The 26,119-nt window shown below is 36.1% G+C and overlaps 2 protein-coding genes and 1 long non-coding RNA gene across 3 annotated transcripts; 1 reads left to right on the forward strand and 2 right to left on the reverse strand.

Moving 5' to 3' along the window:
• Positions 1-837: 837 nt before the first annotated feature.
• On the forward strand, positions 838-17,243 carry LOC145229129 (uncharacterized). Its single transcript, XR_013860366.1, has 3 exons — positions 838-994; positions 10,892-11,056; positions 11,783-17,243. It is a non-coding gene; the product is annotated as an uncharacterized LOC145229129 (long non-coding RNA).
• LOC145229126 (angiopoietin-2-like) lies at positions 14,749-19,345 on the reverse strand. The gene is made up of 11 exons (XM_080094408.1): positions 18,270-19,345; positions 17,871-18,026; positions 17,683-17,805; positions 17,468-17,620; positions 17,152-17,241; positions 16,495-16,611; positions 16,023-16,126; positions 15,863-15,959; positions 15,699-15,795; positions 15,305-15,433; positions 14,749-14,935 (listed from the first exon to the last, which is right to left on the reverse strand). Exons 1-11 carry the CDS (start codon positions 18,343-18,345, stop codon positions 14,749-14,751), a joined length of 1,329 nt encoding a protein of 442 aa, XP_079950534.1. The 5' UTR covers positions 18,346-19,345.
• Positions 19,346-23,585: 4,240 nt separating this feature from the next.
• Positions 23,586-26,053, reverse strand: LOC145229128 (microfibril-associated glycoprotein 4-like). Its single transcript, XM_080094409.1, has 6 exons — positions 25,605-26,053; positions 25,212-25,315; positions 25,027-25,123; positions 24,863-24,959; positions 24,492-24,620; positions 23,586-24,079 (listed from the first exon to the last, which is right to left on the reverse strand). Exons 1-6 carry the CDS (start codon positions 25,972-25,974, stop codon positions 23,893-23,895), a joined length of 984 nt encoding a protein of 327 aa, XP_079950535.1. The 5' UTR covers positions 25,975-26,053; the 3' UTR covers positions 23,586-23,892.
• Positions 26,054-26,119: the final 66 nt, after the last annotated feature.

Below are 26,119 nucleotides of genomic sequence, written 5' to 3' on the forward strand. Positions count from 1 at the left end.
TACCAACAACTTTGCAATAGGCCTACTTTGAAAAGTATAGATCAGTAAAATAATTTGCAGACCGGCAAAATATTTACGCTGACCGGCACCGGTCCACGGATCGGCGGTTAGGAACCACTGCTCTAGATATTTTATAGCTAGATCTAGATAGTTTTAGTTAAGTCTAGATGTAAAATTTCGGATCAGTTTTTTAACGTTTGTGAAGACCATAGGAACAGTACAAGTCTACAAACGTTCCACCCAGATAACAACTAAAGCCTCAACGTTATAATGTTATAACTGTAACAGAAAAAAAATAGAGTGATGCCAAGGAAAAAGTAAGATGCTTAAACATCTAATGTGGAGCAATTTATATTGAAAACCTTAATATGGGTTGTTTTTGACTATTTATTACGTTAAATTGGATTTTTTTATGTTTAGATTTATTTTGGGATGTTTTGTTTTTCTATCTAGATGATTCTAGATATTTATTTGAGGTCAAACTAGATTATTCAAACAAAAGTGGCAGCCCTGTTTTCAAGCGAAGGCCACAATGGTTCCGATTGGTCCAAAAAAGGCCTGCTTTAAAACATTAAGCACATTTCTCTAAGTTTATAATTAGCTTGGTTTGGTGTTTTTTCATTTATATATGTATTGATTACGTTACTTGGACATGATATGGTAGAAAAAATGGGTTTCTAAACTTCAAAAATATGCAATGGTTAATTCTATAAGCTGCAGACAGTGCACACTGTTTCGACCTATTTTTAATTCTATAAGAAACAAAAAATTATTAACTTGTATTTGTTTTTTTGGATGTTGTACAAAATATTCGATGTTAATTTTTTTCGCAGCAGTCCAATAAATCATCGAAAACTAGAAATCTTGATTTCAAACAATCATATTGTGTACTGCATCGTAAAAAATATGGATTATGCCGACTGCTTTGCGCTAGATGTGGATTATGGATTACTTATGTACAGCCATTTCATCTTTTGTGCCACTATATATACAGGTAATTTTTCCTCATGTCTGGCTTAGCTTTTTCAACCTTAAATATATGTTTATGTGTTTTTATCAAATTTCGCCAGTCAAAGTCTACAATTTAAAATTGATATATTGCTTTTAAACTACCATAAATCAACTTCATGGGAGCTTACAAACTTAAAGGCTGTTTTACTGTGACACTCCAGGGGTGCTTTTTTGGTTTGCTTATTGCCAGGCAATCAACTGCTTTCTCCAGTATTTTTTAATGTTGTCTGTCCAACACTGATTTGTTACGTCTGTGTGGTTGAATCCGAAGTTGGTTCTTTAAAGTCTCAACCTAGATGACTCTAAAATAAGACAATAAGACAGTTCTGGTTACATATACTATGGGATTCATGAGTTTCATACTTTGTTGGTTACAGTGTAGAATATTTTGTAATTTTTGGTTTAATTTACACACTTTCACACTGTGGCTGGAATGGTGCCATTGCTCAAGAAATACCTTTAAATTTATTTCCCTAACTTTTGAGAGAAAGCTGGACTAGGCTACTTTCACATAGCAGTCACAATTTTGGTTTATTGAAAGTATTATTTCAAATGTATGCAATTAGGCCAGTGGTTCTTATCCTTTTTATAACGGCCGAACCCCTACCATATTCTTCAGCCTTTGGTCTAACCCCAAAGTTACATCCTAGGTTTTTAACCCATTTTGTTTAGTTTGTTATATACTGACATCATAATACAAGCAACTTGTTTCAGGATTGCTTTAATGCCAGCAATTTTTAGTTTTTAGCAACATGAAGCATTGTATTTTTAGCATCTGCACACAAACATAAAACAGATGAAGCATGGGCGCAACTAGGGGGGGGGGTCGTCAACATGCCAGGTCCCCTTTCTATCGGCGTTATGCGCATAACGGCTCTCGTACAGAGCCGAAAACATGTTTGTTCGCATCAAAGCTAAAAATAACTTTCAACTGACAGGACAAGGCACCAGTATAGCAGTAAATCGCTTTATCGGCATGTATTGCGATGGTAAAAATGAAGTTTCTGCGATGTATTTATACAACAACCTGAAACCGCAACAACGATCTTTGTTGGAACTTGAAAACGTAATTAAGTTTACATGTAAACACACAAAAATGAATTGTTTATCGGCATGAAGCTTTAGCTAAAAATCTTTCAACAACCTGTTTTTAATTTTTAATTCGTCCACGTCTCTATGTAAAGTCATCATTGCAATTCCGCTAAGTCTTTTAGCACCACAACTATTTCGAAGGTAAGTCTTTAACCTTTTAAGGTCTGAAAAGGTTGTCTCCACTGATATGTTATTTTCCTCATTTTCTTAGACCAGCGATTTTCAAACTGGGGTCTGCGGTCCTTTAGGTGTCCATGAGGCAGTTTTGGGGGGACAGCGAAAAGGTTGAAGTAATTCTATAATCTTGTTTGGTGTCAGTTTGTGCCTGTGAATAAGTTTTATTCAAAGTAGAATAGAGAATCGCCAGTCTCTATTGCTAAACAATACCCTTTATTGCATAACAACTAACAAAAATGCAATTGTTTGCGCACAATCGTAATGTTGTTGTCTTGTTTGACATGTCACATGCTATTTTTGGATAATTGTTATGCGCAATTTTGCATAACTAGCTAAAATTCTGCAATCAACTTTCGTTTTTCTGAAATACACATTCCAGCTAAAGGACCGCCTTCGAAATAACATTAAAGGGACCGATTTGAAAAAATAATGAAAGAGTTTGAGAACCACTGTCTCAGATGTACAAAACATTATTAACAAATTTACTTGGTTTCCACTCCAACTTGATGCCTGTGACATAAATATGCACAAAGAGTGATCGTGAGGAACTTACACATAATATGCTACAGCACAATGCAGATTGAACAGCACTAGACAGGTTGAAAGATTAATGTGTAAACACCCAGTCAAACGAGTTTATTTGGTACAAAACAATGCCTTAGTTTAAAACGTCAATATACTATCACAATGGACTTTGTGACTTACAAGTGGTACTTTTTCACGGCTTTCGAAGCCGTACAATCCAAGGACGAATCCCAGTTTTTTAGATTATTAGTGGAAAAGCGTCGGACCAGTCGACCAATCTATGAAACGCACTTAGCAATACAATCGTTTTTGGGACAGTCGTATTGGTAGTTCATTGCCAGCCCCCCCCCCCCCCCCCATTTTCCGCTAGTTGCGCCACTGAAATCAAATAAAAAGTTTTTGCTGCTAACAAAATTTTGTTGTTTTGTTGTTGACGAAAAAAACTCGCACTATGCTCTTTGTTTCGTCACAAAAAAGAAAACAAAACCTTTGTGTAACCTTCCAGGGTTTTGACATTTAGCAAATAATTTTTTTAGCGACCACAGAACCCCAAAGTTTGACTGTAACGAGTAGTTATACTCCAAAAGACCTTCGCTGAACCCTGATTCAGCGTTGCGGAACCCCTGGGGTTAGATCGAACCCCGGTTAAGAACCACTGCTCTACATCATGTTGTAAACAATATTATACCCTATAATAACCCAAGCTAAATACTAGTATTTGGATCAAAGCTTTTACTGAGGCAACGCCAAGGTCAATATGATTTTTGATGTATAGGTTTTGATACAGTTCACAGCATAGCCTTATGACAACAGTGGTAAAAGGACTGGTCTTCTTCTAGTAGTTTTAATGTAAATCACTAGCAGCATTTTGTAATTTGAACTGGTTCCTCATAACATATTCCAAATATCAATTGCATTTTTTAAACATTTGGACTAAACCATCATTAAGATTGATTGTAAAAAAATCACAGGACTGTAAAAATTGGTTTAAATTGTTTCCAGACTGCAAGCTTAAAGAGTAGATAACCACTGCATTAGATTTTGTAGTATGTTACAGCAGTGTTTCCCAACCTACAGGTCGCGACCCAAAGTTGGGTCGCCTGAAAATTTTGTTGGGTCGCCTGTTTTTGAGACAATAAGAACATCTACTTTACGCTTCGTTTCAAAGCGTTATTTTTTATTTCCAAGACTTGGGGGGATCGAATTGTGTGGACCTGTTGTTACCTAAGTGACACGACATTGTAGTTTAGTGTGAGCTTGTTTGTTTTACTGCATCATTATAAAATTTCGTTTTGGGTAATGCAAGAGTTTTTCCCTGTTTTTTTGGCATCGTCATTAATCACATGCAAAATTTATGAAAGACAATTCTTTTTTGAGCCAACAAGTTGAAACAGAGAGTGAGGCTATTGAATTAACTGCTACTGTTTTATAAGGCTTGTTTGTCATATTTGTATCACTAAGAATCATTGGTTGGTTTTGCTAACTTTTTTGAAATTAGGAAGAGTGCGTTGGTATATTTGCTAATAATAAAAAACTATTTATAAATGCAATTTGTTTGCTGTAGTTTGATTTTCTGGTGTATATGTACAGATATATATCTAGGCTTGTTATGTTGCATGTGTATTTTATGTTTCTCAAAGACAGTGGTTCCCACCTTTTGAAGTTAGGATGCATTTACAAACTTTGTTGTATGTGGCACACTTTGCAGGCAAAACCAAAAAATTAAATGTATAAAGATAATTGTTTAGATTTCCACGAAGACGAACCACTTGCCATATAGGTTAAGGTTTGGTTTGGGTTCACTTTATTTTGTTTGTAGGGGTTAGGTTTAGGTTTTAAAAAAATAGGTTTTTGCTGTAGGGATGTTCAAAGTAGAATTTTCAGTCAGATCTGAATCCAACTTTGCCGTTTATATGGGGTAATTGGAACCGCTATAAATGTGTGCTATTACCTTTGCTTAACTGCAATCACAGGCATTATGCTTTTACGTCAACGCCTAGCCAAAATCACAATTAATGGTTATGGTGTTAGACAGCATTTAGAAGCATGGAGACAACTGTTAAATATCACAAAAATAGTGAAGTTTACTTGAAACTGACACACATATATATAAATGTAGTGAGTAAATTCTGCAGAGTTCAACTTTTATACTGCCAAAATTTTTTAAATTTGTTTGGGTGCATGTTATTGCAGTTTTTGTAAGTTTACAAACTTCACATACTTATACTCCCAATCACAACTTACTCCTAAGAGCTTTGTTCCCTGTGTTTCTCTTTGTTTTGGTTGGGTATTTTTTTACATTATAAATAAGTTTTGTAGACAAATATGTTTCGTAGTGTATTAAACTGGCTTGCTTTTATTGTTGTCAAGACTCAAGACTAATGCTTGCTCAGTGAAAAAATGACATAAGAATTGGATCCGAAACAATTATTCTAAAATACACAGTTATTCTACTGCGTTTTTTTCTTTTTATTTTAATTCTACCCATCACCTACACGGCCTTTTTAAGCTTAAAAAGAATTTTGACCTCGTCTTGCAGGACACCTTTAAATTCGTTATTTTTGACATGCCCTATAGCCATACCGTCCTTATTTCTAAGATTTGTCCTTATCTTGAAGGACAAGGTCTTAGAAAATGTATTATGCTTATTTCTATGAAATGTCCTTCTTTTTTACTTACGTCCTTATTTTGTTCTATTTTCAACAATTACAAGTCAAATCCTTGCTACAAGTAAAAGTAAACCTAGACCTGAGCAGTTGTGAGATACATGAAGTATTTTCTACGAACAAGGAGTTACTGGAACAGATTGTTTCTGGCAAAAAAAGATGTCATGTGATATGTCATGACTCGTATCACTGCAAAGATTTATTCGAAAACGTTTGTTTACTTTCATATGGAAACTTAACTTTTCGGTTGTTCTTATTTAGGGCTCTATATCGATGGCAACCCTGCCTATAGCTGTTGTCTCATGTATGTTCTTCAGTGTTTTTCACTGGTTCGGTTTTGTTTCGAGTCCACACCAAATAAAATTAGCATGCAACTCTGGTTCCACTCCCTGGTTTTGGGTGAGAGTGCCTGTGACAACCAAAATGCCGTGTACTACTTTTTTGACAGTAGTTTCCACTTTTTAAAGTTTTGATGTATTTGCACTTTGCATTTACAGCAACACACTTTGCAGGCTAAAAACAAACAAATAAAAATTAGGTAGTTTTATATTTTTCGTTGTGACTTTGATAACAAATACGGTTTGGATTGTAGCATTGTCACACTACTGTATTTCGTCATAGAATATTGTGAACTAAAAAAGACACTTTCACTCTGCGAAAAACTTTATTTCATTGCACACTTTTCCTGTGCCAGGCCATGCGAATAAAAAAAACACTGGTCACTTTGTTATCACAGTAAACACTACAATGAATATGTAAGCCCTGTTGCTAGTTATGACATGGTATTCTATAACAATGGCAGACCGTTTACCTACGAACAGTTCTTTTTTATGTCATAAACAAAGTATCATTAACATTTTTTTTGAATATCAAAGATTCAACAACATATCTTGTAATCTTAGGATACCTGCCGGATGTCATTACCCCAGACCGTCTAATGCTTGACAGTTTGTCGCATTTTAACCAGTGGACTGAGGCGTTATCATTTCTTTGGTGCCAGTCACCAACTGAACAATCGCGTTTATCACTGTTTTGTATCTAATGAAAACGATTGTGTTTCGTGGTATGTTAATACCTTGAAGAAGCCGTTTCGAATGTAATGTCTTTTTTTGGTTACCATGTACTAAAACTGTTTTCATTACATTCATGTTCGATTGTGTTCTGCTACCGGTTTGCCAAATTACAAGTGGAAAATGTGAATCCAAAGACCTTGAGTTTACCTTGTCAGATTAAAATTAATCAATTAAGGTTTATGACTTGGTCACCTTGCTAGTATTGCTGTTTAAATACTAAAGATAAAAAGGGTCCCTAGACTGCTACAATTTTAACAGTTGTTGATAAAGTGCCCTTATATATATATATACTAAGCTTGTAATACAGACAAAACCTGGTGATCGGGATTACAGATTGCCAAGCATTTTATCCCATTTTTTCCAGGTTATCTTAAATTGTATTAACAGTACAACATGAAACTGCTACTGTAGGTGGATTTCTGTTCAAACTAGACTAGACTTTTCAGTACAACATGTGTACTAATTTGTATTTCTCTAGTTGAAACAAGGGTGTATGAAGCTTATTCAAAGCAACAGAGATACAGCCTCTTTCTTTAAAATAAAGCAAGTCACTGTCCCATAATAAGGTTGGTGTTTACATCACTGCACAAAAGGTGATGTTGTTCCCCCAAACTGGCTTCAGTGTAGTGCAATCAGTTATATGAGAAATAATGTTAGGTCCTTGTACTGATTTGTAGAACATGCCTACAAATAGTCAATCATCTGGACACATATGTCTAAGTTGACAGTATGTATTATTTCACCCCCAAATCTTTTACACAGGAAGCCAATATACAAAGTTAGTGTAATCAATAGATGATTTGTTCAATATTATAGTCTTTAGCATGTAAATTTTAATACAGATACCTGCAAACTGCATAATTTTGTATCTATGGGGACATGCTGTCTTATCGCCACAAGTTTTGCACCCATTACCTATAGTTTTGCTGTGAACTCTTAAGAGGTTTTTTTTAAACAACATAATGAAAATATCAAAACTGGTATCACTGTACGAGCATAATATGCAAGGTTTGTTTTATTTTTCCTGTTAGATATAGCGAGTTTGTAGATTTACCAAAAACTGACATATTTACTGGTTTCACAGGAAATTTTCTAGCTCTTCTTGTTAAATTGTTGATTTGTTTATTGTTTCTGATGTGTGTGTGTGTGTGTGTGTGTGTGTGTGTGTGTGTGTGTGTGTGTGTGTGTGTGTGTGTGTGTGTGTGTGTGTGTGTGTGTGTGTGTGTGTGTGTGTGTGTGTGTGTGTGTGTGTGTGTGTGTGTGTGTGTGTGTGTGTGTGTGTGTGTGTGTGTGTGTGTGTGTGTGTGTGTGTGTGTGTGTGTGTGTGTGTGTGTGTGTGTGTGTGTGTGTGTGTGTGTGTGTGTGTGTGTGTGTGTGTGTGTGTGTGTGTGTGTGTGTGTGTGTGTGTGTGTGTGTGTGTGTGTGTGTGTGTGTGTGTGTGTGTGTGTGTGTGTGTGTGTTTAGTTGTATTCCTATAATTTGAAATCATTATAAAAGAGCATTGTTGCAATCACTTATGACAAAAACCTATTTAAAAATACAGCTTAATTCCAGTATTGTGCCTGTTGTTACATATAGATATAAAATTGTCACACTTGCCACTAACATCTGGTAATAATGGGTCCCCTTCCCTGAAGGGGACACATATTGTTTTTGTCCGTATTTCTTTTTTCTGTCTAACGCTGGTTTGTTATGCGCGTTTGGTCAAGAAAGAGTGCTGCAATTTTTTTCAAATTTAGACACTTGTTAGTTATTAATCCAAATTTAATCCTCCTATAGTTTGACCCTGAATGACCCAGCGGTTCACCCACAGGCCTCGAAACGTATTTTTTTAAATGGCTGTACTGACAAGTACTTTATTTAGGAGTTATATTATGCTTTGTTGTTTGGTGCAATATAAGGTATTTTAAAGAATTTTGTATCTTAAAAAAAGATTTACCCATTTTCACTTCTTGAACCCCAAAATATTCGTTTCTGTTTAACCCTGGTTTGTTAAATGCATTTGGGCAAGAAAGAGTGCTTTAATTTTAATCAGATTTGCACAGATGTTAGTTATTAATCCAAATTTGATCCTCCTGTAGTTTAATCCCAAACGACCCCCTGTTGGTTGGTGCAAAACGTCCGGACAGACGTTTTACGAGACAGTCGTTTTACGAGACAGTCGTTTTGGTGATTAGAAATCAGCTGTTTTTGTGCAGCTATGGCTATGTTGCTTTATTAAGTTATCAAGCACATTTTCAGTTTCAGAAAATTGTGTTTAAAAACTGACCTTGAACGACAATATCAAGGACAAAGCACGAGATTTAATTGAAAGTATTTTTCCCGTTCTTATTTACTGTTTTTTGTAATTATATGACAATAATGATGCAAAAAGAATACGGACATAAACTTTTAAAGTTGGGTTAATGCTTTCTGAAAGTTTTTCCTTAGGAATCTAAAAATAACCAGGTCGTTTGTTCACCATAACTCCGCAAAAACGCGAGTGTGGGGACCCATTCAATTTTGCTTGCAAAAACAATCATATGTGTAGATCAAATGATGTATAATAGTAAATTGGTAAATAGCATGTAGAATATATGAAATGGAAGTATATTAGAAAATGACTGATGTTTTAGCACATACATCATCACCCTTGGAAATATGTACAAACAAAGCTTCACATTTTTTTTAATTTGATAAATGTAATGTATGAGGTATTAGTTGTTGACCTAATGTAAATTTGAACTCCAGTTGGCCATGCAGTTTAATTACTGGTCCTAAAATGGTAAATATACATAAAAAAAATGCTACTCTTCCTGAAGAACATGATCTATGAATTTGCTACTTTGCTGGTTGGTGCATTGCCAGTATTGAAGGAGAAGTTTTAATTGAAATCACTGATTTACCACCCTTTGCCCCAAAATATCGGTTTTTATGTTCTATAGCTCTTTATAGGTCAGAAAAATAAACATTATTGTGCTAAAGTTTAAACAAGTTCATGGTGTGTACCTTGTTTGTTGTATGAAATTTTAAATGTCCTAGTTATTACCCTTACATCATCTTTTTAAACAAAGACTGTTGTTTCCTGCAGCACACTGTTAACCAATACATAGGCCAAAGTACTGTATATGCAAATAGCAAATGTATATGGAGAAAAGCTGGCTTTCTATTATTTTTATCAAAATGATTTGCTGTACTTACTTTTAAGACCAGTGGTTGGCAAACTTGCTTAAGCTGATTGACTACAATATATACTTAATAGTAGGTGACCTGTTTTGCTGCTAAGCATTTAATATAACAATGCTTACAAGTGCCAACCAAAGTTGAAAAAAAAATAGGTATCCAGATGTGCAGTATATATTTTTAAATTGCTTCATTGTGTTAACTTGGAAGTATTTAATGATTACCGTATTTTACGGACCATAAGGCGCAATTTAAATCCTTTTTTTCCTCATAAATTGATCGTGCGCCTTATAAGCCGGTGCGCCTAATGTATGGATCAAATAGTGCTTTATTGCCTACACTAAAATACAATAACCATAAAAAATATTGAGCATTTTTGTTTAATGAGCTTTATACGGTAACCCATATTCCTTAAAATACGTTGCGTTCTATAGCCCGGTGCGGCTTATGTATGAACAAAAAAACTAATCAAAGCAAGTTATTGACAGTGCGCCTTATAATCGGGTGCGCTTTATGGTCCGTAAAATACGGTACCAGTCCATAGCTGTCTTTCTACGATTAAATTCAAGGATTGAAATACTTTACCTTCTTAATCGTGTGTACGTGGTATTGTGTATGTGGTTATATCACAATCAATTGTTACAAAACAATATGTGATAGACTGATAGTGTCTGGTTAAAATTATTATGCACCCTCACTGTATGTAACTCTTCAAGTTTGTTTTCAAAAGGTCCCTTTTTAGTGATTGTGGAAAAATGAAGGATATTTTATGGTTGTTTGCACCAGAAAAGAATTTAATCCTATCTAGCATGACACATAACTTTTGAATTTCTCAAATTTTGAATTATGTCATTTGGCATGAGCATTTAATATCAAGAATACATGAAATGTAAAGTTTTCCACTAGTATTTGCATTGTTATATGAAATAGCTGTATATAATTTTTATATCATTGCTAGATTCACAACAGGGCCAGTTCTGACGTAATATTGTTTTAAATTCCAATTTGTAAACAATGTGCATGCAAACTTTTTTGGTTGTTTAATGTTCTTAAAATAGCAATAAATGTCTGCAGAATATTTCCGTTTTGGCATTATTGGGTACAATTGCTAAAAAAGTGACAAGTGAATGTACAGGAAATTTCAAAGGCAAATGGACCAAGCTATTAATTCATTCATGTTCCCAGGGATGGGTGGCAAAATGCATGTGCATAGTTCTTTGTACTCATTATGCATCGCCGGAAAATAGTGAAACAGATGATGAAGAGATTAAAATCGAAGGATCATAACAAAGTTGGAATCTACATTAGCTTATCAAGAAAACAAAACATCTATAGCCTGTATTAGCTGAGGTAGGATTTTGTTATTTGTATATGGCAAGTAAAATGAAAGTAGAGTGTTTTGAGAAAAGAAAATTTTTGTCAAAACTGAGACCAAAATATCTGGATCTGAGTTATTAAATGTAATTGCAACACATGAACAGATTCATTAAGCATAATGTTGTAAACCTATGATAAAATCTTAAATATCCTATATGGTCTATATTGTAGCTATATAAGTTCATATTGTTGCAACATGCTTTTGTCTTAGTTTTGTGACAATATTTTTTTCTATGATACATTGAAGCAGAAGTTGACATATAAATCTTGTCATTTTTTCAAAACATAGTATGGTGTGGGATGTTTATGTGCTCTGACCCTGTTTGTGTTTCAATCACTGATGCATTTCCCCCTCCAAAACAAAAAAAAAACAAATTAACATAGCCCATTCAAATATTTATTTTTCTTGACATAAAGGGACATAGCCCCACATATCCCTTAATCACTTTTAATGTAAATTTATTAAATGTTATTTAAAGATTCAATGTTAATGTAAGTTTTATTTTCGATTGGTGAAGTTGATTTTAGTGGCAAGTTGATTAAAATTGACCTCTAGCATTCCATAAAGTGTAAGATGACTAATCAAAAATGAGTAATATGCTGCACATACTTGGATAATAATAATAGTTTGACACAAGGTTTTTTATTGGACTTACTTTCGAAATATGTGTTTATCTGGGTTTATTTACATTTGTGTAGGTTTTTAAGATGGAGAAAGTGGTTGGTTTGCTGCCTGGAAGTCCTGCTGCTCAACAACGACCCCAGCAGATAAACAGACAAACTCTGTAAGTTTAAATAGTTGAATTGCTTTGATAAGGTACATGTGCTTGTGGGGTGACAGTAACATGACATTTTTTCTAATTGGTTTTAGTCTGGGTTTTATATAACCAGGGTAACTCACCATCTGATTTAACAGGCTTGGTGGTATGCCTGCTGAAAGTCAAACCACTTGTATGTTTTGGGCCTAGTGTACTGTGATTTAAACAATACTGTATTGCTTGTTTGCATGAATGTGTGATGACAGATGAAAATAACATGTAAATTGAATTGTTAGTCATGGGCTGATGGTTGCACTAGCAACTATATTTTACTGCGAAGCTAACATGTTTCAGTTGGAAACCTGCTTTGGGCTTGCAAGTGGCAAATGCACATGATTTATTTTTTTATTATATATACTTGCTGTTTCTGATGCTCAGTACTCGACCAAAATCTACTTAATATCAACCTAACCCAAAGGTTTTTGTAAACATCATCCAACCTTCACATGGCAAGTACAAATGACTCTTTGTTACCACTACAAAAATGTATTGCACTAATTTGCCTGAGGCAATCGGATTTTTTCTAATTTTTCCTGGCACGATTTATTGACGGTTAACTAAAGAGAAAAAAAATGACTTTAGTGTTGCCATGGCAACGGTGCGACAAACCAGTTTCCAAGCACTTTTCCATGGTAACCCATAATGCAAAGGTTAGCACTTGCGTTTCTCATGATTGCTGGTATTCTCCATACATGTTGACAAACAGAAGGTGGCTTAAAATTTATTTCCATAACAATTTTTTCTAACCTTCCCAGAGTATTGTAATTTGCAGAAAGGCGCTGGGATTTTGAAATGAAACAAAATTATCTTAAAGCTTCCACATCTAATTTTGTTATCGTTGTCCCAAACACAAAGCTCAAAATGCATTTAAACACTTAATAAGTAATGCTTTTATTACGATCTGAAAATGTTTATACGTTTTACATTTTTTTAAATGAATGAAATAATGCTAGTAAGAAAAATGACTTAACTTAAGTTGTTTTTGACCTTTGTGTTAGAACTTCTATCAGGAACATACTCAAATTGTGAGAAGCTTAAATCTTTAAACACTTTTAACAGGGTAATTGTATTTACATAATTTACACCACTAGTTATGGGTCCCCTTCCCTGAAGGGGACACATATTGATTTTACTCAAATTGTTTTTTTTTTATTTCATTTTTTTTTCTCCCCAAAGTTTGTCCGACGCGTTTTTCCATCAAATGTTTGATGGATTTGGATGAAATTTACACAGATGGTAGATGTAGTTATGTAGATGTGCATCCTACTTTGTTTTTGTTGATAACCCCAGTATTTACCCCGTTAGCCCCCTAAAATGGGTATTTTTTCCCCGAAGTTTGTCCGACTCGTTTTTCCACCAAATGTTTGATGAATGTGGCTGAAATTTAAACAGATGGTAGATGTAGTTATGTAGATGTGCATCCCACTTTGTTTTTGTTGATAACCCCAGTATTTACCCCGCTAGCCCCCTAAAATGGGTATTTTCCCCCGAAGTTTGTCAGACTTGTTTTTCTATCAAATCCTTGATGGATTTGGATGAAATTTACACAGATGGTAGATGTAGTTATGTAGATGTGCTTCCCACTTCGTTTTTGGTGATAACCCCAGTATTTACCCCGCTCGCCCCCTAAAATGGGTGTTTTTACCCAAAGTTTGTCCGACTCGTTTTTCCATCCAATGTTTGATGGATTTGGCTGAAATTTACACAGATGGTAGATATATTCATGTAGATGTGCATCCCACTTTGTTTTTGTTGATAACCCCAGTATTTACCCCACTAGCCCCCTAAAATGGGTGAGTTTTTAAACAGTGTCAGAATTGGCTTAAATTTGGATTTCTTGTATAGTATGCCATTTATAGGTGTCAATTGTTGTGTTCAACCCTGTAGTCCTAACATTTACCCCACAAGCCCCTAAAGTGTAAAATGTATTTGTATGGTACTGGGCACCACAAACGAAAGATTTCTTTGGAGCAATAGTGTTACAAGGGCAACCAGTTGTTTGTTGCTCGTTGGTGGTCGTTTTTGCGCCATGGCAGTTAGGGGCTTGTTAACAGCCCTATGACGTCAGAAACATTATCGGTTGTTGCTCAAAACACCTCTAGTGGTCGAAATTTTAAACATTGGCGGATTGGGCTGAAATTTTGCAGTACTATTGATTGAGTCATTGTGGTTTTCATATATTTTTTAGTTTGTGTGTCGAACCCAATTAGTTACCCTACTAGCCCCCTAAAATGGGTCAGTTTTTTTAAAACGTTAAATAGGACATACTTCAACCAATATCTGGGGTGAATCTAATTTTATAGTTTGTATTCTACATAGTATTATTATTTAAACCCAGTGCCGATCACTGTGTTTTACCTTACAACACCCGACTTTTGCATGGTTATCTCTTGAAATGCATTATCTACAACTTTGCATGTGTGGGGACCCATGAGTTTTTGCCTGCAGAAACGACTAAAGTTATAAAAGACGGTGACTAATATGGGACCCAATGCAAAATAAGCATAGGAAATATATTTATGTTTTAAAATAGGTTATAGTGTATATGCAAGGGCAATATGTGCTAAGCCACCCTTCTAGTTATTTTCCTTTTTTTCATTGTTGGGGCCAAATAGTAGTTTTCAAAGTGTATAAGAAGCCGCAAAAAACAAGACCTTTAAAATATCACTAAAAATAATTATTTTTAAAGCTAACATAGCAATTTTTGGTGGTTTTCTGAGGTCTAGTGTGAGCCGCAAAATAAGTAGCTTAGTTGGGAGCCGCATGCGGCTCTAAAAGCCGCAGTTGAGAATCAATGGATTACACCGATCTTGGAAATATAAAGAAATGTCCAAGAAAACTGTTGATTTAGTTGCATTTGATCATCATTGTTGATTCTTTAATCGCTTCATTCCAACCTTTCCAGTGAAACCAGACCATGTTTTGCCATGTACCTTTTGATCTTCCCCATTCAGCGTTAAGTTTAGAATAGCCACAACTTCTGTACCACCAACCACCATCAGCGTCGTGTTGAAGTGCACAGTTGCCACTCCACCTGTGTCACAATGTAATATTCCAATAAAACTTGACCTCCACACAAACTGCACAAACACATAGTGAATTGTTAAGTCGTGTTTTTCAACCAGTAGCGCTTTCCATACTGTTATCAAACATACGACTGAGTCGCTTTATCTGCTGTGAGGATTCTATCCTTGATAAACTCAGTTTTTCAAAATTTGCTCAAAAACTATTTGAGGAATTTTATTTTTCCCGTTGTTTGTACGATTTTTGTGTAATTGACTTCGCACAGCTGTTATGATCTTGCAATATTACGCAATTAAACAAACTTACAATGAAACAAACAATCTTGTTCATTTGTCAATGCGGAAATATTTGTATGCTAATTTACATGAACTGTATTTACGGATCATTTTCCCGATCTTTGGTGGTGAATTGCATTCCCTTGTTATTATCCAAACTGTCACCAGCCGTTCCACTATATCCAGAAACATGTAAACGATAATTGTCTGATTCGGCGTCGATTGCAAACGAACTGCGAAAACAAAAACACGTATGTGTTTTTTTGTATTTGTGATTAGTCCCCTTCTATGAAGGTTTGACATATTATTTTTGTACAGTTCTTTTGCCTTACGCGAAAGTTTTCACGTTTTGGTTCAAAACCTGATCTGAACTAACTAAATTTTTCACTTATTGTAAATAGGAATCTAAAGTTCTGTAATGCCGGTAAATTTGATGTTTCGTGAATATGTAGCGCTACCATGTAGGTAAGAAAAACCTACTTTTCACTGTTATCATACCTGTACTGTGCGTAAGCTTGACTTTGGTCAAACGCTTTTAATTTTACTTTCAGTTTGCAGTTCTGTCCACTTGTCATCCTGTGTATTGTATCCAAACCTGGTTTGTTTGAAATTTTGGTTAAACTCAGTTTTCAGCGTTTAATTTAAACCAATTTTTTTTTCACCGAGCCAGAATTCTCCTTCCATGTTTCCGAATCCATCTTTATATTCCTGCCAGGTTCGCTGAAAATCCACAATTCCGTCAAATCGTTTTTGAAAAACCTGTAGGAAACGTAAGACTTTTTCCAGAAGTGTTTATTCGTTTATTGCCAACTCTTGATGTACCGTCCAACCGGTCTCACAGACTGCTTCCTGGTTGGTACTGATGAACCGCTGGTATCCGTTCACTGGTGAATCCAAGCAACTGCTCGGCAATACGCTTTCGATTACTGAATAAGGCAAATACATAGAGACAAAAACCAAAAAAGTTGGTTAAACTGTTAAATTGTGTGTCGTTTAAGATTTTACTTTAATATTTGTACCCAAAACCGATGCGAATGTGCTGTTACAAAAGCCTGGAGGGGGATCATATTCGACATAAGTCGCCTTATAGAAGTTTTTTATGCATTAATTTTGATTATGGGACGTAAAGCAGACTGCTAATGAGACACAGAGCTAGAAAAAAATCACTGTCCACGTATTCTATTATATATGTGTGTAAAAATTACCCCTGATATTTAATCACTGCCCTGTACATGGTATTTTCAGCAGTAAAACTATCATGACATTTTCCATTCGTTCAATTAAATCGACTTACTGGTTCCACAATTCCTTCCAGTGTATTTTTCCGGACACAAACAGCCATAATCAGCGAGCAAGTCGACGCACGTGCCGTTATTTGCACACGGGTTCACGTAGGAGCACACATCAAAATCTACACAAATATAAAACAGATGTCTAACCTATGGCCCGCGGGTAAAATTGGTCCTTTAAATTTAAATTGTGGCCAACGAGGAGATGTGAATTTTTTAGCATAAGTTAATAGTTCCTGAACTATAGTGTTAGTGAGCAATTACAATTATTTTTGTTTTAAACACAGAATATTCACCTGTGAAATCGACCAGAGACCAACTTGTTTACTGCGCAATAACAAAACCACTAAAATTGGTTGTGAGTGTAACTGTAAACTGTTTGGGGGTGTATGATCATAATCGAGCCTGATTAATACATGTAACTAAACTTTTGTTTAGAAAGGCTTGGCTCACGGAGAAATATTTTTAGGGTGAATTTATGTGGTCATCATGTAATCAAGGTTACCTATGATTTTAGGCATTGGTAAACCATTTGATTAGTCTTGGTAATAAAATGCAAGCCAAATAATGCGTAAAGCATATACGTCACCAGTAGAACGATGTTACAAACTTTCACATTATCATTGTCTGCAGCTTTTCACAATACGTAAAAAAAATTTCACCTTCGAAAGAAAACCAGTCTGTGTTGGTCGTTTTTGTGCCATTGTACGCCTTTGCCTTCATTGCATAGATGACAACCTTGCCACCAGCGTCTGTGACAACAAATTTCTTCTAAAAGCAGGTTAAGATTCCAAAAAAATGCTTTTCGCAAGTAAATTATATGTCCACATAGTTATTGTATTAAATAGCAGAACCGACAAACATACCTGCCATAAGCAATCAAGTTTGTAGGCATTCGCTTTTGCTGTACGGTTAAAAAATGTCAAAACACCTACACCTTTGTACAGTTTCAACAATCAAATCTATCATTTTGCTGACCTAAAACAGTTCCTCGTCTTTTTGCAGCAGCGCATACAGAGCTATTGGTAAAATATTTTCCACTCCTGTACGTGTACGAAGCACCGGTGCATTTTGCAGGACAGTAGACACGAGTAATCGGTAATTCGCAGTCGCCAGTTGTTTTGCAAGTCACTAGCACATATTGTCCATTGTTAAGATAAAAATAACAGCATGTCAGTTGAACATATTCTTACTTGAAAAGGTGTAGGAATATTTGCTGGCAGAGCAGGTTTGAGTCTGAACTCCATTTCTTTCTTTTCCGTACAACTGAGCTCCTTGGCCCCGATTGCGAAAAACCTGTACTGGTCCACCGGAATCTAAAGCAGTTTTTATTGCATTTCTTGGAAAAAAAAACCAAAATGGAGGATATGGTTTTACTCACTGTCAATCTGTTGGTCGTGCATTGCTGCAAGGCATATCGGGCCGCTTGTGTAGACCCCATTTCCACACAACGACGGATTTTCTTCCCAGCAGTTGGCGGGGCAAAGTATGCTAGTGATCGAGTGCTTCAAGTCAGAAAACTGTGTCTTGCATGTCACTAAAGCAATACTTCCGGTTAAACTCGTTGTACATTTTTGTGAAGGTCACGTTAGACGCGAAGCCTTGTCCAAGGAATTATAATAAATATCAAGGGATATTATGAAAAAGTTATGTGGTCAAACAAGCGGAAATTATTTATCGCAACTACGAACCGTTCCCGCTTTTTTACCACTGATTGTAAACAATGCAAATATAGAACAATAGCTAAGTCATCAGTTTCTGGTTAATATCATTACGTTACCTGACAGTCCCATTAAAGTCACAATGAAGTCAGATACGAATATCAGCACCAAGACACTAGCTTTCAGTGAATTCATTGCCTTATACGTGTAATCTATAACCAGATGTGTATATCTCTAGAGCAGGGGTCGCCAACCTTTACTACTCAAAGAGCCACTCGGACCAGTTTCACGTAGTAAAATAAACACTGGGAGCCACAAAGCCGTTTTAAAATTTAAAATAAAATGCAAAACGTTTTTAGTCTTATGACATTCGACTTTTTGTTGCTAGCTAGTGATTCATTGCATATTAGACACACTGATATACTAGTTTCCACAGCAGAGAAAACAACTTTACGTAGCGTTGCATATTTTGTTTTTGCAGATTTTTATTCCTTTGTTTACGCGTTTGTTGCATAACAATTAACAAACAGCTATTGTTACGCGCGCACACACACTGCAAACAAAAACAGTATTGTCTCATATTGCGTGTTAACCTGTGAGCCGCCAGTTTGCCTCTTTCAGACTTCGCGTTTGATGGTATAGAGGCGGGGTTGCAGGTAACTACAACAAGCGAGTACAGTCATGCTACTGCACTTCAATTTTCGTGTTCGACTTTTGTGTTAGGCATAATCATCACATAATTTTTATTCAAATGCACAACATTTGGTAAATTCAAAAACTGAGCCGCATCAGAGGGATCAAAGAGCCGCATGCGGCTCCGGAGCCGCGGGTTGGCGACCTCTGCTCTAGAGCAACAAAAGGTTTTCCCGTAATATCGTTTGGTAGAATAGTTTAAAAAAGAGCACAATTTCAAAACGAACGGTAATTCTGCAATTGTTAGTTGTAAGCATCTTATGTAGACATGTGACATCATCACGAATTTGATCAGAAAACAATTTTAGGCTACCGCGCGTATATATTGCTTGCCCGTTTACTTTTCAACAAAAACGACATTCAAATTTGGGAATCATGCAGACAGCTAATTAAGTGCTGTTGTTCGATAAATACTTTGCAGTGCTGTCGTTTCGAAACTACATTCTGTTACTATTGGTTGATGTACAAAATACGCTACATTGTAAACTGACTTGTTACAAGCTTTTAGGTCTAATCTGCTTCGCGCCGAAACTAATTATTTGCTATTGGAAGTTCGGGCAAGTAAAGCGCGATTATCGAAACCTCACAATCGCTATTTAAACTGGTGACTCAACGTGGTTTCTAAACTCTGGGCTTTTCCGTAAGACACGGTACTTTAAACAACTGCAAGTCAACGGAAACGCGCAGTTAAAACGTGATGTATGCATGCGTCCGGTGTGAAAAAAGGATGCGATTCACTGCACGATATCATGGTTGACGCTAAACCACGTTCTTGTGATAATAAGATGATTTGCCCGGGTGGTTTGTTACACTAGCGCAGTGGTTCCCAAACTATGCGCCGCGAGATGTAACTAGGTGTGCCGCAAAAAATATTGAAATTAAAATCAATCAAGTAGAGTAGTAGTACCAGGTGCTTAGACCACTAGGCCAACAAGCTCCACGTCTCTGAGATGCTATTTAACTATGGGAGTGACGTGTATAGCGGCTTTATGACCTCATAGTTAGTGCCTTTGTCAGCTAAAAAAATTATTCAAATGTTCGAAGTGCGCCAAATAATTTTTGTTTTTTCTAAAATGCGCCTTAAAAGAAAAAAGTTTGGGAACCACTGCACTAGCGTCTAAGTATGCATCGACCCGTGGCATTATTTGCCACAAGATTGGAATTTCTTGAAGTCGGATTTGGATTGCGAAACGATTTAGAAAATCCCGGAATTAAAATGCTAAGCTTACAAGTTCATTTAGCGCTATTTTTAGCTTAAACACGTTTGCGAAATGTGTATTGCGATAAACGCATATTTTCGTAAGGTGAAAGCATATTTAAAGAAAATGTAATCGTTCTTTCTGAACTGATACGAGCAATTTTTGCGCGGGCGAAACTTCAAATGACGGAAGTTTTCAAAATTTAGGGGATCGCGTGCAACAAAACTAGTTGAGCTAAAGCTGCTTTTGTGTTCAATTCTCATTATGTACAACTAAACAAGAATGGACTGCTTTAAGAAACAGCTACACTGACTTATTTTACCACCGGTAGAAAACCTATTGTGCAGAAAACCAATTTATTAATAATGCGATTCGGTGATTATTATGGGTCTCCTTCCCTGAAGGGGACACATATTGTTTTTGTCTATATTTTTTTTCTTCTTTTCCGTCTAACGCGAGTTTGTTCCCACGTTTTGGTCAAGAAAGAATGGTTCAAACTTTTTCAAATTTACACACATTATAGATATTGGTCTAAAGATGGTGAATTTGAATTTTGACACCGTTTGATCCCTCGGTTCACCCACAGCACCCCAAAACGTGAAATTTTTAAACAAGCTGTACAGACCAAAGTAGTTCATGTAGAAGTTTCATGTTTTGTTGTTTGGTGCAACTGTTACGGAATTATTTTGGTAACCTCGAAATTTAGAGAAAGTTGTTTGGGTGCAAGATCTTTAACGCTAAACCTTCCCAACTATCCCGATTGTATTCTAACACTCGAGGTTTCCTCCCTAATTCGTAAAACGGTCCAAGACCCTGCACTAACGGCTTATCGCTAAAACCAATTGTTACAACGGTGACTTCGCTACTGGCCAAAACAATATATATTATAATGAATAAAAGTACTGTTCAATCACGTTACGTTAAGTTACACAATACCACAGCGCAGCACAGGAGCACAACAGCACCAAAAACAATCGCGTACACTTCACCGGGGCCAGGAGAGAACTGCCTCACCAAACACGAGGAGAAATGACGTCACATGCCTCTAGGAATGTGACCAATCACAACGCGTCACGAGAAATCACTGAAGCGGGGATGCGTTCGAAATGTTACCGGTGTAAAAGTACAAATAAAGATATTAAAGTGAAAAGGGGTGAAAATGGAACACAAGAAAACAAAAGTGGAAAAACAAGAAGTGAAAGGAATAACGTGAAAATAAATATGGCTAAACAAAACAAACAAACATTATAAAACAAAACGACTAATATAGTAATAGGTAAATAAAGTTACAATGAAAAGCAAGTGCAATAATAAAAGAATAAATAAGCATATACCAAACTAAGTGAACACAGTGAATAAAATAAACTAAGTGAACACCGGTTCACGTTACACAACGCAAGGTAATTTTGTACCTTTAAAAATGATTTACCCATTTTCACCCCTAAATCCCACAATATTGGTTTCTGTCGTATGCTGGTTTGTTAAACGTGTTTGGTCCAGAAAGAGTGCGTTAATTTTTTTCAAATTTGTGCAGATGTTAGTTATTGATCCAAATTTGATCCTCCTAAAGTTTGACCCCGGACGACCCAGTGGTTCACCCACAAGCCCCCAAATCGATTTTTTTTAAAACGGCTGTACTGACCCAAGTACATAATCTGAGAGTTTCATGCTTTGTTGGTTGGTGCAATGTAAGGTATTTCAAATAATTTTGTAACTTTTTATTGGATTCACCCATTTTTTCGCCCTTTAAACCCCGAAATATTCGGTTTTAGTGTAAGGCCAGAAATGCAGGCAAATGGTGCTGAAATTTTCGAAAATTTTAACAATTGTTTGAGCAGGGTATTCGTTTAGTATTTAAAATTTTGCCAGTTACCTTCACAGCCCATAATATGTGTATACACTATCAGTCAGATATAAGTCCCAAGGGAGTGGTTCTTATTCACGGGTTTACGATTAAGGCGGCAGAGCGGGAGTGATCAACTTGACGTCCGGACAGACGTTTTACGAGACAGTCATATGGGCGATTTGAAATCAGCTGTTTTTTGTGCAGCAATGAGGTGTCGTTGTATTAAGTAATCATGCGCATTTTCAGCTTTGTTGAAGGTTTCACACCTGCGATTTGATTTAAATTCCATAAACTTGTTTCAGTTTCGTATATGTCAAGCAACATAGAGGTGTAAACTTAACTTTTTCGAAAGTCGCGATGTATGGTCTTTAAATTCTCGTTGTCAGCTTGGCCGTCGCATAACCACGGGTCACTAAAGGTCAACTTGTAGGCATTACAACACAGTTACGAATTTTTCGTCATAACGTAGCTTCTTTATTTTTGACAAATCAATTAAAGAATTAACTTAATACTTATGGTATAAATTAGGCAAAACGGTTTTGTTGAACACTAAGGACTGCATGGTGTTTAAAACGGTGTTAAAAGGTGATTAAACGGTCGTTTTTGCGAAACAAAGGTAAGTGAAAAACAAGTTGTTATGTATACCTTTGTAGCAAAAGACTTTTTGATTTGTATTGTCTAAAACAGGGATGTCAAACATGCGGCCCTTCAAGATTTTTTGTGCGGCCCGCGAAGTAACTTTTAGAAGTTATACAATATACGATGGCAGGATATACTGTCAGGCCAGAGAGTTTACATGAATCAATCATCCACTATTAGTGGCATTTGCGAAGTTTTAACAAAATTATGAAAATAACCCATCTTTGGAATCAGCTATTGCGATTGTTGCGTCATTGTATAATGCACAGTTGGTTCGATTGTTGCGCAATAATGCACAGTTGGTTCTTTCAAACTGCTACTGTATATCTGTTTGTAAAAATATAAAAAATATACTCAAAGAGAGCGGCAGACGATCAGCGTCAGTGTAAAGTTTTATTTGAAACAGAAATATTAATTTCGCTTATTAAGGCATCATCAGTTTCTTATTCAAATAGAATCTTACAGAGGCTGATTCCTGTAGTCTGTTATGACATTACACTTACGTATATCTGTTTGTAATTTATAACAATATTGTTTTTTTAATGTAGTTAATGGAATTAATGAACATTTTACTTTTTAATCATGCAATACTTTTGTTGTTATGATGTTACGCTGTAACAAATTTTTCGATAGTGCGGCCCTCGACTCACTTAAAAGTTTAGTTTTGGCCCTCAAAGTTGTTTGAGTTTGACATGCCTGGTCTAAAACAACAGTTAAGGCTTTCTAGGAAAATTTGTGTTCAATTTTTTGTTTGTTCACATGTTAATGAGGTCAGAAATACAAGACTTAACCTGCTGAAATTTTAAGCAGCTGTGGATAGAGTGCTCCTTGTTGGCTGTTAAAAATTTCATTGCAATCGGCCCAGTAATTACTCTTACAGCCCCAAACCTGCCCACTGAAAAGCGAATATCTCGGCCTCGCGCATAACTGGACGTGCAATCAGGCAGTCTTTTTGCACTGTGCAATTAAGATATGTTTGTAGATCATTTAAAAATGTTAGTTATGTAATTGTTGTATCGCGCAGTTTTGCGTCGTATGGCGGTTAACGATCAGGCTAACATTCGCACGATGAAAACCGTGAAAAATCGACGCTAACCTCTGTTGTCTGGAGCTTTGCATTGACCCCAGCCACGGTAAAAAATGTTGCCCCTATATAACATTTGATGAAATTAGTTGTTGTTGATTTATAAAATCTCCTACACAACTTTTTTAATACGACAAATGTCATCTGTGAAATTCCTTGTGACTGCTTAAATCTTTCAACACCTAATTCAACGGGAATGTATTTACAATTTACATAGTTTACACTGATCCTGGAAGTATACAGAAATGTCCAAGTTTTATCTTTGGAAGAGAAATGTTGGTTTAGTTGCATTTGATCATCATTGTTGATTCTTTAATCGCTTCATTCCAACCTTTCCAGTGAAACCAAACCATGTTTTGCCATGTACCTTTTGATACTCCCCATTCAGCATTGAGTTTAGAATAGCCACAGCCTCTGTACCACCATCCACCATCAGCGTTGTATTGAAGTGCACAGTTGCCACTCCACCTGTGTCACAATGTAATATTCCAATAAAACTTAACCTCAATACAAACTATACAAACACATAGTGAATTGTTTAATTGTGTGTTTCAACCAATAGCGTTTTCAATGCTATATTTTCGGCCCAAAGACGTTTTTTTACAGAACATAATTTTAAACACTGTTATCAAACATACGAGTGAGTCGCTTTATCTGGTGTGGGGATTATATCCTTTATAAACTTAGTTTTTCAAAATTTTGTCAAAACCTAATAGAGGAATTTTATTTTTCCCGTTGTTTGTATCATTTCTTTGTAATTAACTTTGTTTTGGTTTTGCAACATTACGCCATTCAACTAATTTACAATGAAACAAAAATGATCTCATTAACTGGACAATGCAGAAAATATTTGTCCACTATATACATAAACTGTATTTACGGATCATTATCCCGATCTTTGGTGGTGAATTGCATTCCGTTGTCATAATCCAAACTGTCACCAGCCGTTCCACTGTAGCCAGAAACATGTAAACGATAGTTATCTGATTCGTCGTCAATTGCAAACGAACTGCGAAAACAAAAACATGTAGGTGTTTTTTGTATTTTTTATTAGGCCCCTTCTCTGAAGGCTTTAGCCTACATACTGTTTTTGTACAGTTCTTTTTCCCAACGCGGACGTTTTTCCACGTTTCGGTCCAAAACCTGGGTGAACTAATTTATTTTTTCATATATAGTACATAGGTAAATATGATGCTTCGTTGCCTCAATATTTTTATCATTGCGAATATGTAGCGCCACCATGCATCATACCTGTACTGTGCGTAAGCTTGACTTTGGTCAAACGCTTCTAATTTTACATTTAATTTGCAGGTTTGTCCATTCGTCATCCTGTGTAGTTTTTGCAAACCTGTGTTGTTTAAAGTTCTGGTCAACTTCAGTTTAAGCGTTTAATTTAAACCAAAGTATTTATTCACCGAGCCAGAATTCTCCTTCCATGTTTCCGAATCCATCTTTATATTCCTTCCAGGTTCGGTTAAAATCCACACTTCCGTCAAATCGTCGTTGGAAAACCTGTCATGTAGGAAATACATTGCTGTAACTATTGTGTTTTTTTGTGTATTTTGTTACGGTATTTAGTTTATCGGTAATATTTGTTTACCGTCCAACCCCCTTGACAGACCGCTGTCTTGTTGTCACGTAATCGCTGGTAACCGCTTTTTGTTGACGTCAAACAGCTGACAGGGAGCAATCGATTATCAATGTCTGAAAAATCAGTAAATAATCGGTTATATGATAGCTTTATTAATTAAGTCAATTGGTAAATTAGCAAATATTTTGTTTAATAAAAGATTAAAACTAATCAACCGATCGTGTTAAAAAGATTAAAATCGATTGAAATTGATTACTACGAACTAGTAGCTTATTAAAAGATTAACAGCATCGGCAAAATAGTAACGTTACTTTAGTTTAATGTGATGTTTGGGCCAATCGAAATTTGGGAGACATGCTTAATGAAAAAACTTCGGTAGACACGCTTAATGAACAACCTCACCTCTAAGCCTTTCTCTTAATTCTTCCAACTCTTTGCTGAATTCTTCTAAATTTATGGCTTCACCCTTTGGCCCAACAGCCCCTTTATCGCCTTTAACCCCGTGAAATCCTCTTAGACCTGCATCGCCTGGCGGACCAACATCTCCCTTATCACCTTTAAGACCTATCGGGCCTTGTCGACCTGTTATTCCCCTAGGGCCCAGTTTGCCTGGTGGCCCAGCGACCCCCTTTTCACCCCTCCCACTAATCAGGCTTCCAGGCGTGACAGTGACGTCATCACCGCATACCGGAACGGTAACGTAACTGCATTGATGCTGCCCACTGACCAGTGACGTATAATACAGGACAAACGCTGTCAGTTGTAGCAACATATTGTTTCTGATTTTTTCCTCCTGCCAATAAATACAAGCTCAGAAGGTATTTGTCTGTGTTAAACATTCAAACCAACTGAATTTGACACCCTGTGGCTTCACAAAATGTTTATTAAGCGAAGGTTGCAACTAGAAACGTTGAATT

Source organism: Phallusia mammillata, chromosome 5 (genome assembly GCF_965637545.1).
Source record: "Phallusia mammillata chromosome 5, kaPhaMamm4.hap1.1, whole genome shotgun sequence".
Lineage (NCBI taxonomy): Eukaryota > Metazoa > Chordata > Ascidiacea > Phlebobranchia > Ascidiidae > Phallusia > Phallusia mammillata.

Bases quoted from the DNA above. Each gene is read 5' to 3' on its own strand.
- LOC145229126 (XM_080094408.1), bottom strand. From the start codon at position 18,345: ATGAATTCACTGAAAGCTAGTGTCTTGGTGCTGATATTCGTATCTGAC. The intron at 18,027-18,269 runs GTAACGTAATGA...GTATTGCTTTAG, and splicing joins GACTTTAATGGGACTGTCAG to TGACATGCAAGACACAGTTT. The intron at 16,127-16,494 runs GTAAGTCGATTT...TGCCTTATTCAG, and splicing joins TGGAAGGAATTGTGGAACCA to TAATCGAAAGCGTATTGCCG.
- LOC145229128 (XM_080094409.1), bottom strand. From the start codon at position 25,974: ATGTTGCTACAACTGACAGCGTTTGTCCTGTATTATACGTCACTGGTC. The intron at 25,316-25,604 runs GTGAGGTTGTTC...CTGATTTTTCAG, and splicing joins ATTAAGAGAAAGGCTTAGAG to ACATTGATAATCGATTGCTC. The intron at 24,621-24,862 runs GTATGATGCATG...TTGTTTTCGCAG, and splicing joins CAAGCTTACGCACAGTACAG to TTCGTTTGCAATTGACGACG.